The following is a 19,290-nucleotide window of genomic DNA, read 5'->3' on the forward strand; positions in this document are numbered from 1 at the left end:
TAAGAGAATACCCACTACTAAGTGTGACCACCTATTGAAGCTCCATTTTTAAGATTGAAACTAAAGGAATGCTCGCAATTTTTTTGTGCACTTATTTCAATATGTTTTCAACTCTTAGAAAATGAAGAGAGTCTGCTCTTCAAATAGAAAGTGGTTACATAAAGAAAAATTTTCCTTTTCTTTTAGCCTAGATAGGTTTCTTTGAAATGGGTTCTCTCTCTCTCTCTCTCTCTCTCTCTCTCTCTCTCTCTCTCTCTCTCTCTCTCTCTCTCTCTCTCTCTCTCTCTCTCTCTCTCTCTCTCTCTCTCTCTCTCTCTCTCACACACACACATTGACCTTGGCAAAGGGGAGTTATTGAAGAATTGACTTCTTGGATCTGCTTTATGTAAATTGATGAACTTTACATTAAATAATAGGACTGGCTACTAGCTTTCATGTGGCATCCATATCTTTGGTTTTTGTTGTGTTTTTATAGTTACAAGGTTGATATGCATCCCAAATGACATGTTTAGTTGTTATTTGCTATTGTCTATCAATGTTATGGCACTTCATGCTTCGGCACGAATAGCTTAAGAAATGTCATGAATCCTTAAAATATATACTAATCTTTCATAAGTTGTATCTTCATTTATGATGGTCTAGGATTTAGAAGGTTTATATGCATATTCATTCCATATGGACATTACGACACATTTATGTGTGTCTCTACACTGTGTATGTTTGTAAATATATGTTGTGAAAGTGAGGATATAAGCACTTTGATAGCAAAAGAAATATGTGCTTTTGGATTGTATATGTAATTGGAAGGGAGTCTTTGTTAAGCATGCATAAACCTATGTCTATATTTGTATCTTATTGCACTTACACATTACACTTGTAAATCTATGTACATACTTATTTGTTGTCCTTAAGGTATGTCAACATCTTCATTTAGGTCATGTGAAATTTTTAAGGTCATTGTCAATCTTAGATCCCTTACAAGCATGATGTATGACTCAAAGCTAATGTGGGGCATCATCAAGGTTGAGGGCTTGCAATGAGGTGATGGTGTTTGAGATGCAACTATATAACAAGTTGGTGGTCTTTGACCCAAGTTAAGGTTGCCTTTGAAGTTGTAAAACTAAAGCTCAACAATTTTCCTTGGTTGCACCAATACTTGTTAGCAATGTCAAAGTTTGACCCATAAATGTAGACAGTCTCCATTGTATCTAGGTTTTTGTGAGCTCAACAAAATTTCCATGCTACATACTTACAACCTAAATCTATGTGACAATGCAAAATTTAAAGAACTAGATTGCTCACTATGTTGTTACTTTCAAGATTATATGGTGCTTACATATAATTTTTATAAATTTGTATTAGACTTAAATTGAGTTTAGTACTCGTAGAATGTAATGGATGGCTTAAGTTACAAAGTACTACACTTTGTTCTCGATGTCATGTGCAAGAGTGGCCTAGGTAGAACACAACACTTCCTTCCACACTTTTAAAATTGTCTTATTTTGTAAAGAAGACAAGATATCTATGAACAATGGAGTTCTTTGGCCCATGGACTACAAGACCATATGATAAGAAACAATGAAAATCTTGCAATCACACACACACATTGTCATAGGGGTTTTTGTTGAAAGGTCGAATCCACTGGGGATTAGAGGTAGAAGGAAGTAGAGATAGGAGATGGAAGAGAAGATAGAGAATACACAAGTGGTAAACACGACAAAGACAAAGCACAATGAATTGAATCAACATGTATTGAAAGAACCTGGAATCCTTGCACTATTCAGAAGCAATCTCTAGGCATTAGATCTCCTAGAGCTTCTTCGTAGAACAAAACGTGCATCAAAATAACAGCTTTGTCTATGCTACTCAGAACCCAAATCTGATGGCTCCGTTGGCTCTGAAAGGGGAGTAAAACCCCAGGACACCTCCTCACGGATCTCCCAGATCACTCCTTCCTCTTTCAGTTCAAGCTGTAGTTTTCAACCTGTTTACAGCAATCGCAACACGCACAATTTTGCCAATCTGTCTTTTTTATGAAAAAATTCCTAACTGGCCGAAAAAGCAACTTGCTTTTTGCATGCCATCCTAATCTAGAAGCTTTTCTAACTTTTCGGATTTTTACAATAAATAATATCAAAAATAGGCTAAAATTATCCAAAAATCTAGTATTTTTGGATAATCCATGCAACTCACACTAATACTAATGACTCAGATCACATTGACTCTCTTGATCAATAAGAAGTCGGATAATGATGCATTCCATGCTTTTTCACACTGTGTCCACATAGCATCATGACATCCACCCCCTCAGAACCTGCACATCGTCCGATATGTGCCAAAATCCTAGTTGTCACCAGATTCTCATTCCTCCTCATCCTTTGTAACCATATCCTTTGCTTCTTCATCTTCCTGGCTACCCCCTGTATCATGGCCACCATTTTCTTCCAATTATGGCAACTCATAGACAATAGATTCCCACCTCTTGAACAATTTGATTCTTTTCCCTACTACCAAAAGTTTTATGGCTATCCCATCCAGCTCATTTAATGCATAAGTAGCATTATCAAATACATGTCTTACCACATAGGGTCCAAACTAACTTTTGGAAACTTTACGCATGGCACTATGCCGGTTATCTAAACTACTATCATAAACCAATACCTAATCCTCATCTTGTATGGTTCTTTCTTGTTTTGTATCCTTGATGCCCTTAATTTTGCAACTACTACCTCTATGTCTTCTAACTTCCTTTCCAACTATCTAATGTGCAAGGCCAACAACTCCTCTCGATTCAACTCCTCCTCCCAAGGTAGCACACTCCATGTGACTGTCATCTCTTCTATCGGCATGATAGGTTTTCAACCATACATCAATTCTGCATGCATGTATCCTGTAACAGCACTATGAGTTGTTCTGTCAGCCCACAAAGCATAAGCAAGCAATTGTGACCACTCTTTTACCTTCTCTCCACATGATTTTTCCAATGCCTTCGCAATAGGTGGATGACTTCTTTCACTTTTGCCATTTCCTTCAGGGTTATAGGCTGAAATTAAAGCAAGCTTTATCCCCAACCGTGCTACAAAAGATCTCTTCTAAGAGAAAAATACACACAACATTTGTTTTCTTAGTACGTAAAGCTCTCCCTTCCACTTGATTAGTCAAGTCTTCACGGGCAAGCACAAGATACCTCATTTTCCAAAGACCTATAGGCATTGTGACCAAATCCACCACCCACTTAAAATGAAGAGACAATGGATATGTGGGCTGCAATCCATCCTGATGTCTCATAGATGAATACATTTGACATGTCGTACATGTTTCCACAAAGTGAGCAACATCCTTATACGTACCCTACCACTAATACCTTTCTCTGATCTTTGCAAAAGTACCCCAAGCACCTCTATGACCAACCCACAAGCTTTCATGAAATTCTTGCATAACATTTACTTGTGAAGTTCTGTCACCCAAAACTCACAATGGCATACCCTGTTTCTTTTTAGCATGTTTCCATAAGTATCCATCTTTTTAGAAAAACCCATAGGCTTTCCTCTTGATCTTATTAAACTACTCTTCTAACCATTCATCTCTCTTTGTTAATGTACTGAGGTATTGACCAATTCTCAGCCACTCTCCTGCATATTTGTCTTCCAGAAACACTTCCATACAAGATGCAAAACATCTAAAGTGTCTTCTCTTTGTTGTCCAAGATTTTGTTAATGTTGTAGCAACACCTTGCATTGCTAAATTCACTCTTACAACATCATTTTCAGCCACAAGAAAGTCATCTTCTTCCTCCTCATCCATCATCCAATCTTCATTCTCATAGCGTGCTCGAGATAACATGTCTGCCCCCACTGGGTTATCTCTTCCTGCAATATGCTGAAATTCAAGGTTCAAAGATTTAATGTATGCAATCCACCGAAGCATAGCAATATCTGGGGTAACACAACTAGTAATCATACCCAATACTGGTAAACAATCAATCTCAATGACTACATGAGCACCCATAAAATACTCCTTATCACATTTAAGGGCTGTCACAATTCCCCATAATTCTCTTTTTACCTATGGATATCTTCTCTGTCATTCAATCAATACTTTAGCACCAAAGCGAATTGCATATATTTTCCCTTCCTCATCATCTTGCCCAATTGCCCATCCAATCCCGATTGGGCTTGTATCCATAGTAATAATTATAGGCTTTCCATGTGAATAGTCAGCCTTTCTCAATTCAGGAGCAAATTTTAAGAGTTGCTTCAATTTCTTCATTGCTTTCTGATGCTTCTTTTCCCAATGAAATTTCTAACCTTTCCTCAGAAGTTGATATAGAGCATTGGCTACATGTGCAAAGTGAGGAATCCATGTCAAATAGAACACACATGCTCCCAAGAATCTACGCACCTCTAATAGATTCATGCATACATCTTGCATTCTATCAATCCCATCTATTTTTGTTGGTGATGGTCTTCACCCATAGGGACCACACATATGCCCAACAATCAAAACCTCTTCAACTCCAAAGACAGACTTTCGTTCAGAAAGAGTTAAATGCACCTCTTCTAGACTTGTCAAAATCTTCTCACAATCCACAATATGGTCTACAACAAACTGTCTGCAACCATGAGCATCCATCTCTTCATTCTTTTCATCCACTGCACACCCTTTGATTGGAACATCATCCAAGAAGGGCATTGCCAATTGTGCTATAAAATCCATGAGAACCCTATTCATAGCATTTTTCATGTGTGCCACTGAGTTTGTTGCACCCTGTGGGAGAGTACACATCCGTACTAACCCCAAGGGAGTCTTCGTGGTTATGATATCCTTGCTTTCAATTGCAAGCTGAAACTGATCATACCCCGAGTAAAGATCACCCAAAGAATAGATCACTTTGCTTGCAAAAGCCTCTACAAATTCATCAACCACAGGACCTGCACCCACATTTCTTATGGTCACTTTATTGACCGGTTACATGTCTTGAACAAATCTCAAAGCCCCATTCTTATTGCGAACAGTAAACCAGCGATTTAAGTACGGAAGAGAGCTCCAAGATCTTTATGCGAATCTTTTCATTTAGCAAATCCATCAGCTTTGGCAAGTAAGCTTTAGGCACTGGAATAGGCCTCAAGTTCCATGGCACATGTGGCACAGTAAATATTATCATAGGAGAGACAACATTTGGATCCACACAACCTATTTTACTTGGCTGAAATGCAAATGCCTGTCCATGCCTAGCCAACATCCGCATAAAACAGTCTCTCTCAGCAAGCAAAAGAAACCCTTCTGCACCAACTTTCAATTCCTATAATGTTTCAGATGTAAATTGATGACCTATATCTTTAGGATCCCATAAGCTTGGTTGCCTTGACACTTTTTCATACAAACCCTCACTCTCTGGTGGAAGTGGCAAAGCAATTGGTTTCGCCTTTTTATCAACTATCTTATACTTTGTCTCCACAAGTGCTTCAGTCCATTGTAATCCGTCCTGCTAAGAAAACAATACTATAACATCATACATGTCCAAAGAACATACTAACAACACTATGTTTTCAACCTCATTTTCTGCATGTAGAGTTGCTAAAATTTCAGCCATAGTGTCATTAGTATTCAGCCCATAAAAGATGCCCGAAATGCCTTTATTTTCAGTTAACAATCTCAATGCTTTCAGTTCATTAATAGCTTGCTTCATAGATGTACATTTAGCCTTGCACATAGCTTCCATAGGCTTAAACCAACATGAACTGTTTGTTGTAAACTGAGAATAACCAATAGTAAATACATGCTTCATTCTATTAAGAGGCGAGTACACCCTCTGAACAACACTATTGTAGCCCCGCATTATAGCAATACTTAATGAAAACCCAGGTCTTTGGATTCCCTTGCATTTGGAGCCAAAGGAGACTCTCGAAGTGTATCCCGATTTCTAGGATGATTAACACAAACAGTAAGAAATTGGATTGCTTTCCTCCCATCCTAACTTCTGACTCTTGCATAAGCAGCACCATCATCAAGCACCTTTGTTTCAATACGCACTCCTGTAATATAGGGTTGTCCCAAAATCACAGCATATGATGAATTATTTTGCACAAAGAAGTGTCACTCTTCTTGTACATCACCAATCGTCACTTTTACATTAGGACATGCAGCATAAAGCTCTTCCGAATAATTATTTACAGCCCCCATATCCCAACCATGATCAGTGTCTATAGGCCATGCACCATTTTCATACAATCCACGCTCAATGACATTTATCTCAAACCCATGGTCAAGTAAAGCAACACAAGGAGTTTCACACTCCCCTATTTTCACTACCGTTTCAATGGTAGCTCTAGCCCAATGATTTCTTATATAGTGGCTTCGAGGAATAAATCCTAGAGTCTCTTCCCCATGTTGTTGTATATGCCTTACTCCACCATGCATATTGCCACAAGACAATGCATTTTCAGCCACTTTTCTCTCTTTTCCACATGATGTCCACTGATTAGTAGCATCCTGCATAGATAATCCAGTACTTACTTCATGCTCATATTCAGCCTGAATACCCAACAAACCAATTTCCTCTTCAAATTGCAGAAATGCACTAGTGGTATCACCAAGAAATTGACTCTTCCTCTTAATTATGTCAATGATCTCATCATGAAATTCTCGCTTGGCAATGCCAAGCACCTCTCCCAAGGTGAATTCCACCCGACCGTTTAAGATATGTTCTTCAAGAACCTTCTTAAGATCTGTGGTTGTCTCAATGTTAGACTACAACTTATATCCTAGATGCTTACCCTTCTTTTTTGCTATCCTTTTTTTGCTCCTGACTGACCTCTTCCATAACATGCTAGGGAGGTGGTTGATTTGCAGCTTTAGGCTGATCCACACTTCTTCTTGTCATTCTTTTAGATGTCCCTGCACTGTCTTCATCTCTTTTTCATTTTTCTGCCACAAGTACATCCATGTTTTGTACCTTTGCTAAATATGCATACACTGAATATGCATCTACCGGTGATTCCCAACCAGTTATGCCACGAATGTCTTGCCTTGCATGAGACATTTCAATATCAGTGACCTTTCTCTTTTTAGCTGCATGTAAAGCATGTGTCCATATTTCAGTCTTTGGACCAACCATCACTTGTTGGTCATGCATTCTATCCAACTATAGACCAAAAGTAGAAGCACGTACCGCCGCATAAGCATTTCGGACAGCCGATTCTTCCAACAACTTTTGCATACCTTCCTTTCTGAAATTCAAAGCAAGAGGCGATCCCGTTTCTTATGCATGGATCTTGCCATCTTTCCAAAAGATGAGATGTTGTACCAAGGCCTCCTGATAGGCAGCACAATCCTTTCTCCCATACTGCAAACTATCACACCAGATACATATTTTTCTTGGCTTAGGGGCTACTGCACATCCCCTATCCTCTTGTCCTTTTTCATCCAATTTTGCAACCTTCAATTAAAGCTCTCGCATGACCAATTTATATAAGATATCTTCCCTAACAGAGGGAATAATAGCAAGTATAGCCATAGGGTTAGCCACAGAAATAGGTGACTTACTGGATACATCAACTGTCTTGCCCGTAGCAGTGGGCAAGCTAGAGAGATGCAATCTTTCTCTTCTTCTATGCTTCTTCACAAGTGCAGTAACACCTTCCTTGACATATCTCCACTCTGTTTTCAGACCTATCTCTGTAGTCTAATCCTTCAGCAAATCATCAAGCTTCTCTTGAACCTCAGGATTAGCTACCTATAGAAACAATTCAATTTTCTGACTTGCAAGAGCTTGTTGTTCTGCAAGATCCAACTGCTCAAATCAACTTTTAAATTCTCTTAACAATTCTGTAGCCACAAGACCCTTATTGGTTTGTAAAACCCACTCTTGAAAAGTCTTGCGCGTAATCAAACTGGTATCCTCAATGTAAAATTATTCCCTGAGTGTCTTCTTGAAGGCTACCTAGTCAACATCCTACATGTATAATTCAGTAATCCGTGCTTTTAGTTCATGTACAGTAACACGTACAAAATACTAGCTCTATGCAAGTTGAGCCACCCCAAAGAATTCCATCTTTTGAGCATAAGTATGTACATATTGCAGATGCATTCTTGCCATTGAATAACTTCACCTCACGCTCAACTGCTTGCAAAGCATTCATCACAACACTTTCTGTTTGAGCAAAAGCTTGCATCACCTATTGTTGTTGTTGTTGTACCTACATAAGCATATTTATATTTTGCACCAACTGTTGCAAAACATCACTAGAGATTGTGTTCGAAGGTTCTCCCATCTTATCTTTCCTTCTTCTGACAACGTTTCACATCGGGTTCACCAATGTTGGAGGGATTTTTGTCAAAAGGTCAAATCCACCGGGAATCAGAGGTAGAAGGAAGTAGAGATAGGAGATGGAAGAGAAGATAGAGAACACACAAGTGGTAAACACAACAAAGACAAAGCACAATGAATGGAATCAATATATATTGAAAGAACCTGGAATCCTTGCACTATTCAGAAGCAATCTCCAGGCATTAGATCTCCTAGAGCTTCTTCATAGAACAAAATGTGCATCAAAATAACAGCTCTTTCTATGCTGCTCGAAACCCAAATATGATGTCTTCACTGGCTCCAAAAGGAGGGTAAAACATCAGGACACTTGGTCACGGATCTCCTAGATCACTTCTTTTTTCTCTTTCAGTTCAAATTGCAGTTTTCAGCCTATTTACAGTGATCGTGACGCATGCGATTTTGTCAATCTGTCTTTTTGAAAAAAATTCTAACTGGCTAAAAAAACAACTTACTTTTTGCATGCCATCCTAATCTAGAAGCTTTTCTAACTTTTTTGGATTTTTACAATAAATAATATCAAAAATAGACTAAAATTATCCAAAAATCTAGTATTTTTGGATAATCCATGCAACTCACACTAATACTGATGATTCAGATCACATTGACTCTCTTGATCAATAAGAAGTCGGATGATAATGCATTACATGCTTTTTCACATTGTGTCCGCATAGCATCACGGCAACGTGTGCACGTGCTCTCTCTCTCTCTCTCTCTCTCTCTCTCTCAAAATATATCATATGTGTTAGAACATGCATCACATTAATGCATAAGGTTAATCTTATCTCTAGAACAACACTGTAATGTCCCCATTACTTAGTTTATTTTAATGTGCGTATACATTCCAAAGAAAATTGGTTTATTATGAAATTGACTATCATTATGAAGATAATTATTATTATTAATGAGATATTATATGTTAGTTCATGGAATAAAGACTTGGGAGACCCTCCCAAGACTATGTTTGTAGTATAAAATAATAAAAAGAACTAGCCTAGTGGATAGTCACTTGGTAGTTAAGTGCACTTGGATGATGACACTACCGCGATGGGTGACCTCTCAAGAAGATTTTCCTACAAGCTAGTGGAAACTTCTCAAGTATGCCAAGGTCTATGCCTTAGAGTGATGCCCACCCAACAACACTGCCTAACAACACGCCACACGGTGCTCGCCCATAGATATAAATTGAGGACTTGGGGATGACCAGGAAGAGGAAACAAGAGAAATCTTGACAAGGATGAGATGCTGATCGAGAAGAGGAGACTCTATTCCATGAGACGAAGAGACATCATTCCATTTAACCCAAGGAAGGGGATACGCAGAAGGTCTATCATCCTCTTCTACTCTAATCTAAGAAGAGAAGACATTGAAGAACTTCATCCTAATCTATCAATCCGATTAGAAGTCATACCTCTACTCTCGTCCCTATTTGGTCTACTAGAGAGAGAGAAGTATTGCTCTCCAAAAGGCAAGAAGAACCATCCACGAGGCCTACAACATTGAATACCGCAATATCCATCATCATCATCGAAAGTCTTACACCCTTGCCAACCGGTATTACTATCGTGTTCTTCTTTTTCTACAAATCATATTTCCATCATGGCCCCAAAGAAAAAAAATTCAAAATAGAAAATCGTGAATGACCCTACTAACGTGGAAGCAATAGTCAGAGTTGCAAGCATGGGAATCACTAACAGAGTCATGGGCATAGATAACAACCCTTTACCAATTGCAATACCACACGTTTTTTTAGAAATTTCTATCTGAATTCAATAAAACTAAGATAAGTTTTTTGAGAAATACTGTGATCTTAGAGTATTCACTTGGTAAATTATTAGAACATCTTATAGGCTAGAAACTATTAGGGGAACTATGAAAACCTAGAACTCAAGAGAAATCATGAAAAAGTTTAATGTTAATCCCATAGAAAAGAAGACTAGTGAATTCAAGATGAATTTACTAAGAACTAAACCTTGAAGAAACTAACCAAGGATATAGTTTTAATCTAGAAGCTTTGATATAAGATTTTTTTTTTAATGGAAATAACTCTAAGTTAAAGAAACTAACTTAAAGCCAAGAAACTTGGTTACAAAAATAAACCTTAAACTGGGAAGTTAGAGATCCCAAAGTCTAGATACCCTTAGTTAAATTCCAAGGGGAAGAGTTCATTATGTGAAATTCAAGTATCAATTGCTACTAGATTAATCATCGCTTGAAAGTTACATGATTGATTGAAGTCATAACTGCTTGAAGACATCAATCTTGTTTGTGATTTTCTACAGATCCTGACTGAATTAAGTATTGGAATAGATCAAAATTGAGGGGGCCTATACCTATCCCAAGGATAGGTGTTGAATCCCCATACCAAGGGATGTTTTTTTTTTACCACCGCAGAAGCATGGACCGACTCCGAGATCTCCCTGTAGGGATCACATTAAAAATTAGGAGGTGGTTAGGATACCAGAGGGGCTCTAGCTAGTAAATCCTTTACGCACCTAGGAACTACTTGGTCCCCTGTATGGCCCAAGTTCTACTTGGGACACCTAAAAATGCTAGCTATAGTTGGATTTCATCTTGGTGACGTGCAGATGCGCTGGATGAGGCACCACGTGAAATTGTAATTTTTCTCATATATGGGAAAGAGAACACACATTATGGAGCATAATCAATGAATTTATTTTATTTTGATTGTATGTCCATGAGTAAATTATATAAATAAACAACTATGCATAAAAGGATTCTTTTTAATTAATAAAGCTATTTTTATATGTTTCACATAATGTGGTAGATGATTAGATAACTAAGAACTTCCATAGAGGGAAGCGGGTCGATGGATTTCCAACGAATCCAGTCCTATGGCAAGGTGGTCTTGGTTAGCAGAGAGGTTTCCCTAGAAACAAATGCTAGGAAGAAACTCTAGGCAAGGTCAATTTGCTAACTTACCTAGGGTTTTGTCTCAGAACCCGAATTGTAAATTATCTTAGGGAAAAGGTACAGCGACTATACCAGAGCACTGCGAGGGATTTCATAAAATCCTTAGTCTGCTACTAAAAAAAAGTGTTCTACTCCATAAACCAATGGTAATGGCAATCACTCCTTTCGAACAAGAAGCCTCTCGAAGGACACCTTCGGATGTGAGCTCGTTATTGATAGGTGACTGTTAGGTCAATTAGGAACCTTCAGGTTGGTCCTCTGTGGGTAACGGCAAGACGCTTCCCCTGCAGGGGGTAGACCTAGGATTATAGATATAGGGACAAAATCCGATCATTCTTGTTAGAGTACGGATGGCGACGGTTGGAAGGTAAACTCTGGACGACTACTAAAATGTTACCCGTCACGTAATAAAGACGGGTACGTTACAAATGGTATCACAGCCAAAAGAAATAAGAAAACTTGATAATTGTAGCTTGAGATGTGAGATGTTTTTCCCTTTCTCTTGCTGATATGTGTTTTTTTTTTAAATCTTACCTAGAGAGAAGAAGATTGGGAGCAATTCCTAGTCTTTCAAGCAATGTTTACATAGACAATGCATTCTACAGATTATGGATGGAGAATGCAAGTAATGCTGATTCTGGATCGCATCTATGATCCTTCTCTACTATACCGGGAAAGACGCTAGATGATAAGTGGTGGATATTGTTATATCGATGCAAACCGTCTTGCCTTCCTTCAGACCAATTTGAAGAGGATAAGATGGATGGAAAACCTTAAAGCCGTGAAAGTTTATTTATTCCATGAAGTTAGAGTGAATTCAACTTTACTCACTAGCGGTCAGGACCAAATCAACAATGAGAATTCTCGCGCCTCTCAACAAGAAGGGACCAAATCGACAGTTCTCGATGATTCAAACACCATCAACCTATAGCAATAAACCCTTTAAAATTTTGATTGGTTGTGGAAGTACACATTCATTCATATCACCAAGGTGTGCTAGAAAACTAGGCAGAGACACAATGCATGCACATTGGCTGATAGTTGAGTTAGCTGATGGAAAAGAAGTTTCCTCAACACAATAGACAAGTAAGGTGGAGTTTAATCTAGGTGGCAATTAGACCAACATGCAATTTAGAGTGATAAACCTAGGAACCTATGAGTGCCTGCTAGGAATGGATTGGTTAATTCCCAATGACACTCATATTCATTGTGAAAAGGGCCAAGTCACATTCTTGAATCTTGTAGGACAATAAGTGACCACACAGGGAAAAGCAAGAAAACCAAAGATTCAATTAGCGAAAGCTTCTTAAATCGCTAAAGGTTTAACAAAAGGGTCACCTATATACCTAATCAAATTAAATAATACTGAACAAGATAAAGAAGCCGAAGGTGAACCGTCGTGGCTTAGGAGATATGGTGATGTATTTCCTAAAGAATTAACTAAACGTCCACCACAGAGAGAAGTCGACCACAAAGTCAAGCTAGTACCAGGAGTTGTACCTGTTGCAAAGCGACCATATCGAATGTCTATTTCAAAAGCCATAGAACTAAAGGAACAACTCAAACAACTCTTAGATCAAGGATACATTAGACCTAGTAACTCACCCTAGGGAGCTCCAATGTTATTTCAGAAAAAGAAGGATGGGACTCTCCGTCTCTGCATTGATTATCAAGGGCTAAACTAGGTAATGATCAAGAATAAGTATCCAATTCCAAGAACTACTTGATCGACTACAAGGAGCAAAATTTTTCTCCAAGATTGATCTCAGATCAAGATATTACTAGATTAAAATCAAGCAAGAATATATCCCAAAAATTGCTTTTAGCACAAGGTACGATCATTATGAGATTATCGTAATGTCATTTGGATTAACAAATGCCCCTGCTACCTTCAATAGATTAATCCAAGATATATTCAGACCTTATTTTGATTATTTCGTCCTTGTATTCTTTAATGACATCTTAACATATTCCAAGGATGAAGAAAGTCACGAGTCACAACTACGGATAGTTCTTGAGACAATGCGGACTCACAAGCTGTATGCTAAGAAGAAGAAGTGTGTGTTCTTTAAGAAGCAAATCGACTATTTAGGGTTTATACTTTCAGTAGAGGGAATTTGAATAGATCTGGCCAAGCTGAAGGATGTACAAGATTGGGCACCTCCAACCACTATAAGTGAAGTTTGTAGCTTTTTAGGTTTAACAGGATGGTGTCATGTCTTTATAAAGAATTATGTCTTGATTGTTGCACCCCTCACCGACCTACTCAAGAAGCAAGTTGCCATTAAATGGACCCAAGTTGAATAGTATAGCTTTGATAGGCTCAAGCTAAGGTTAGTCACAGCCCCGATTCTCAAACTACCCGATCTTAGCAAAGAATTTGAAGTGGTGACCGATGCAAGGTCTATTGCTTTGGGATGCGTACTCATGCAAGAAGGGCATCCAGTAGTATATTCCTCCAAAAAATTGAAGACTTACGAGAGAAATTATGCTACTCATGACTTGGAATTACTTGCAATTATCCATGCTCTTAAATTATGGAGATATTATCTATTTGGAAAGAAATTCTCATTGGTAACCAACCATAAAAGTCTTAAATGGATCTTCACTCAACCAGATCTAAATATAAGCAACATCGATGGATCGAAGTCTTACAAGAGTATGATTTTGAGATCAAATATAGACTGGGGCAAAGAGAATGTAATTATAGATGCTTTGAGCTACAAATCATTTCTCAATGCCCTTATCTTAGAAAAACCTCTTATAGCTCAAACACTAGCTACAATGATATCAATACCTAGCAATCCTATCATCAAGCTAGCCAAGGAGAAGGTGAATAATGATCCCAAATATTAGCAAATACTGAAGGAAATTCAGAATAAAGAATAAAATTCTAAGCTTAAGACAAAGTATCTTAACTTCTTTGTTGACGAAGGACTTGTTTACTTCAGGAGAACAAGATTATGTATTCCTTCAAGTCAAGAACTTAAGAATGTGCATATGTGCCAATGAGGTAGCATATGAAATTGTAATTTTTCTCATATTTAGACGGGAGAACACACATTATGGAACATAACCAATGAATTTATTTTATTATGATTGTATGTCCATGAGTAAATTACACAAACAAACAACTATGCATAAAAAGATTTTTTTAAATTAATGAAGTTGTTTTTATATGTTTCATGTAATGTGATAGGTAATTAGATAACTAAGAACTTTCATAGAGGGAAGCGGGTGGATGGATTCCTGACGAATCCAATCCTATGGCAGGGTGGTCTCGATTAGCAGAGAGGTTTCCCTAAAAATAAATGCTAGGAAGAAATTCTAGACAGGGTCGATTTGCTGACTTACCTAGGGTTTGGTCTCAGAACCCGGACTGTAAATTATCTTAGGGAAAAGGTACAGTAGCTATACTAGAGCACTGCGACGGATTTCATAAAATCCTTAGTCTGCTACTAAAAAAAGTGTTGTACTCCATGAACCAAGGGTAATGGCAAACCCTCCTTTCGGACAAGAAGCCTCTCGAAGGACACCTTCGGATGTGAGCTAGTTGTTGATAGGTGACTGTTAGGTCAATTAGGAACCTTCAAGTTGGTCCTCCGTGGGTAACGGCAAGACGCTTCCCCTGCGGGAGGTAGACCTAGGGTTATAGAGACAAGAAAAAAATCCAATCATTCTGGTTAGAGTATAGATGGCGACGGCTGAAATGTAAACTCTAGATGAGTACTAAAACATTACTCGTCACGTAATAAAGGCGGGTATGTTACAAATGGTATCAGAGCTAAAAGAAATTAAAAAAACTTAGTAATTGTAGCCTGAGATGTGAGATGTTTTTCCCTTTCTCTTGCTGATATGTGTTTTTTTTTTAAATCTTATCCAGAGAGACGAAGATTGGGAGCAATTCCTAGTCTTCCGAGCAATGTTTACATAGGCAATGCATTCTACGGATTATGGATGGAGAATGCAAGTAATGTGAATTCTGGATCGCATCTACGATCCTTCTCTACTATACCGGGAAAGATACTAGATGATAAGTGGTGGATATTGTTATATCGATGTAAACCGTCTTGCATTCCTTCAAACCAATTTGAAGAGGATAAGATGGATGAAAAACCTTAAAGTTGTGAAGATTTATTTATTCCATGAAACTAGAGTGAATTCAACTTTACTCACTAGATGAGTGTTATGTGAATTAGGAACTTTCAGGTCGGTCCTCCATGGGTAATGGCAGGACACTTTCCTTACAAGGTAGACCTAGGGTTATAGAGCCGGACAAAATCCGATCATTCCGATTAGAGTATGGATGGCGACGATTGGAAAGTAAACTTTGGGTGACTACTAAAACGTTACTCATCACGTAATAAAGGCAGGTATGTTACAAACACTTTGCAAGTGCATGACAACTAAAGAAGATAAAGAGAATCTTATATGTGCTTGAACTACATACACCTCATTAATGGTGTGCTTAGGTACAAAATGTGTGACAAACACTAGTGTGAAGTACCGAGAGAATCTAGGCATGGTACGCTTGGTAGCCTCTATGAATGGCATCATGGCAAGAAGTTGTATAAGGCCATGGCTAGTAACTCTACATTGGATAAATGGCAACAATATTTAAAGAGACATCGTACATGAATAATTCATAAAACTTAAACCATATAACTAAGTAGCATTTCAAAAATTGTGTTTAGCAAGAGAGTGTTGTCATCACATAATTGGTAGGAAGCTACCATAGATAAGGGGTAATGGGTATTATGGTTTAGGGGCCATCACTTTTTTGGCATTCAACTATGAAGGCAAACGCTACATTAGCTTAAGCATAGACTACACTTATATTTGAAGGTATTTTGGATGTGAAATGATACTGTATTAATTGAATATCAAGGTTTATATTGATATTGCCCAAACCCTTGACTACCAACTCTTATTAGTTGTAATTGAATGTCATTGTCCCATTACAACACTCTATTGCTTGTAATGATGATAATACCCTTATTACTTATAATGGGATGATAACTTGTAAGTGCCATCCAAATCACCATTTACAATATGCAAGGTGTCTTCACCATTGCCCATGAGAATGGAATCCTTTACATTGATACTTGTGGCCAAGGGCTATCCAAACTTATGACTACCAACTCTTAGTATATATAATAGGGTATTGTCATCCCATTACAACACTCTATTGCTTGCAATGAGACAATGTCACTCTTATTATTTGTGATGATGATAGTTGGTAAGGGCTACCGAGATCACTTTTTACACTGTAAAGGTTAAGCGCACACTATCTCACTACCATCTTGTGGTGGTGGGTCGAACACACCATCTCACTACCACTTGAGTTAGCGAGTCTTGGCGATTGGTATTTTATTTTATTAATGCTATTATAGGTTCATGTCTAAGCGTCTCTAAGGCAAACACTAACCTCGCAGAATCATGGATAGCAGAACCTTCAATAATAAAGATCAAACATCTTGAATCCGTGACGGGTATGATATGTCCCCACGAGCGGAGCGTGCGGGGGGCGATCAAGAAGAAGCCATGTTGTACGACAAAGGAAGTCTGATGGAAGGGTGGTCCGAAAGGCACAGAGAGAGAGAGAGAGAGAGAGAGAGAGTAAGTACTCGTCACGTGTGTGCCTCTCTCTCTCTCTCTCTCTCTCTCTCCCTCGGTGTGTGTCTACGACTGAAAAGAAACTGCAAGAATATCGATCGATCGATCGAGAGAGAGGGAGAGGGAGAGAGAGAGAGATGAAGGAAGGTAGAGAGAAAACAGGAGGTGCCGGGGGGGGCCTGTGGGCTTTCGCATGGAACTCCCTGGTGATAGGGTCTCTGGTGGCCACCAACATCCTCAGCCTCTACAGCCTGACGGTGTCGCGGGAGGTCGGCCGCCACCTGATGGCGCCCGCCGACGCCGGCGTCTGGCAGCTCACCCGCCTCGCCCAGGAGCTTGCCTCCCTCCGCCAGCAGCTCGACCGCGACTACCGCAACCTCACCGACTGGCTCCGTCACCAGCAGCCCCCCTCCGTCACCCCCACTGGCGCCGTCAATTCCGACGGCGACGCCACTGACCAGAACTCCCCCTTCACCCCGCGGCTAATCCCGGAGCTCACCGCCTTCTCGGCCGTTCGCGCGTTGCCCCTCGGTCGCAACCCGGCCTCCGGCGAGGACACCATCGTGGCCCCCGTGGGCCACCCCTGCCACCTCAGTCTTGACCTCCTCCAGCAATACATGAACTACAGCGTCGGTTCCCTCTGCCCCGATGACTGGGACCTCGCCCAGCGCCTGATGGTGCGCGGTTGCGAGCCGCTGCCCCGGCGCCGGTGCTTCGCGCGCACGCCCGCTAACTTTCCCCGGGCGCCCGACCCGCTTTGGACCGTGCCCAAAGATGATGCTATCCTCTGGACCCACTATGGTTGCAAGAGCTTTGCCTGCCTCAAAGAGCGCCCTAAGACCGGGCGGTTCGCGGACTGCCTCGATTGCTTCGACCTCGATGGGCCCGAGAAGGAAAGGTGGGTAACCTTTCTAGTTAAATAAATAAATTGCAAATATTTTAACCACCTTGGGTTGTGTCATGCTAGGATTTGATTAGATTTTGAGTTGCAAGACTTCAAGGTCAAGTCAATGTGACTAGAATTTTAGTTGCCACAAGATTAATTCAATTTGTAGCATCCCATGCGAAACCAAGATTTAGCGCAAGTGGTAGAAAGGGTCTCTTGCGCTATAGAAAGGGTCTCTGAAGTACTTAAGGTCGCAAAATCAATTCTATTGGATAGCACAATGAGGCATCCTTGGGATGGATTGTTTTAAGGGCTTATGTCACAATGTCCCCTAATGTGCTATTTGGATGGACACCTTGCAAGGGACAAATATTGTCCTTTGTTGAGGGTGTTGGGTACCTTAAGACCTTGGAGCCCAAACCAACACGTCGATATCATCTTTTATGTGTACCTTAATGTGAATGTACATCACTTATTGAACAATTGTTGAAGCTAATGTTTGGGCAAAATTGTGTAGGTGGATCAAAGCTAGGGATCGTGGCGATTTTACTATAGAAGAAGTTGTTAGTATTGGGAGTGGTCGTTTTCGCATTGGTTTGGACATAGGTGGTGGTAGTGGCACCTTTGCCGCTCGCTTACATCCCTACAATGTTACAATCATCACTTCTACCTTAAACTTTGATGGTCCGTTCAATGAGTTTGTATCATTGAGAGGCCTTCTTGCCCTCTACATCACAGTATCACAACGCCTACCATTCTTTGATAATACATTGGATTTGGTGCACTCCATGCATGTACTAAGCTATTGGATACCACCTCTCTCCTTGGAGTTTTTGTTGTTTGATATTGATCGAGTATTGCGGCCAGGTGGTTTCCTTTGGTTGGACCACTTTTACGCTACATCAGATGGTATGGTAGCTACATTTATTCCCATGATTCGACGCTTGGGTTATGTGGAGCATCGGTGGGCTACCTTCAACAAGAATGACCCTAATGGTATTAAGAACCAAGAAGTGTACCTCTCGGCACTACTAGAGAAGCCTGTTAGGACATCCTCATTGTATACCTGAGGACTTTTTAGAATACTTGTAAGCATGTAGGATGTGTCACCCTAGGGTCATTCCATTATTTCAAAAGACATATAAAGATTATTAGTTTCATTTATTTTTGAAATTGTAATAAAGTTGGATTTCTCTCTACATGTGGGTATGCTCTAAAGCACATAAGCATTGATTTTTCAATGCAAGTGTCTATAACACTTTCATTGTGAATTTTCATACATGTTATACTTTTTGAGTAAATATGGTCTAATTCATTAGTAGCTATAGAGATGCTAATGTAAACATAATGTTTACAAAGAATGTTAAGATAATCCATGCAAAATCTTTTGAGAACACTTGCCATTATTGTTAATTGTGAATGAGATGACATTGAAGTCTACATTTGTACTAGTGATTATAAATGACAAAGAGTGAGATTCAACTAGATGACATTGAAATCTCCACTTGTACTTGTGATTATAAATGCA

At 39.4% G+C, this 19,290-nt stretch overlaps 1 protein-coding gene across 1 annotated transcript; it reads left to right on the forward strand.

The window, feature by feature from the left end:
* Window positions 1-16,888: 16,888 nt before the first annotated feature.
* LOC148020961 (putative methyltransferase At1g29790) lies at window positions 16,889-18,961 on the forward strand. The gene is made up of 2 exons (XM_087698790.1): window positions 16,889-17,774; window positions 18,280-18,961. The coding sequence occupies exons 1-2, from the start codon at window positions 17,014-17,016 to the stop codon at window positions 18,830-18,832; spliced, it is 1,314 nt and encodes a 437-aa protein (XP_087554916.1). The 5' UTR covers window positions 16,889-17,013; the 3' UTR covers window positions 18,833-18,961.
* Window positions 18,962-19,290: the final 329 nt, after the last annotated feature.

This window comes from Lygodium microphyllum, chromosome 18, assembly GCF_053477565.2.
Source record: "Lygodium microphyllum isolate KBCC chromosome 18, Lygodium_microphyllum_v1.1.10, whole genome shotgun sequence".
Taxonomy (NCBI): Eukaryota; Viridiplantae; Streptophyta; class Polypodiopsida; order Schizaeales; family Lygodiaceae; genus Lygodium; species Lygodium microphyllum.

Excerpts from the sequence above, each read along its gene's own strand:
- LOC148020961 (XM_087698790.1), top strand. The coding sequence starts at position 17,014 with ATGAAGGAAGGTAGAGAGAAAACAGGAGGTGCCGGGGGGGGCCTGTGG. Across the intron at positions 17,775-18,279 it reads GATGGGCCCGAGAAGGAAAG|GTGGATCAAAGCTAGGGATC; the intron begins GTGGGTAACCTT and ends AAAATTGTGTAG.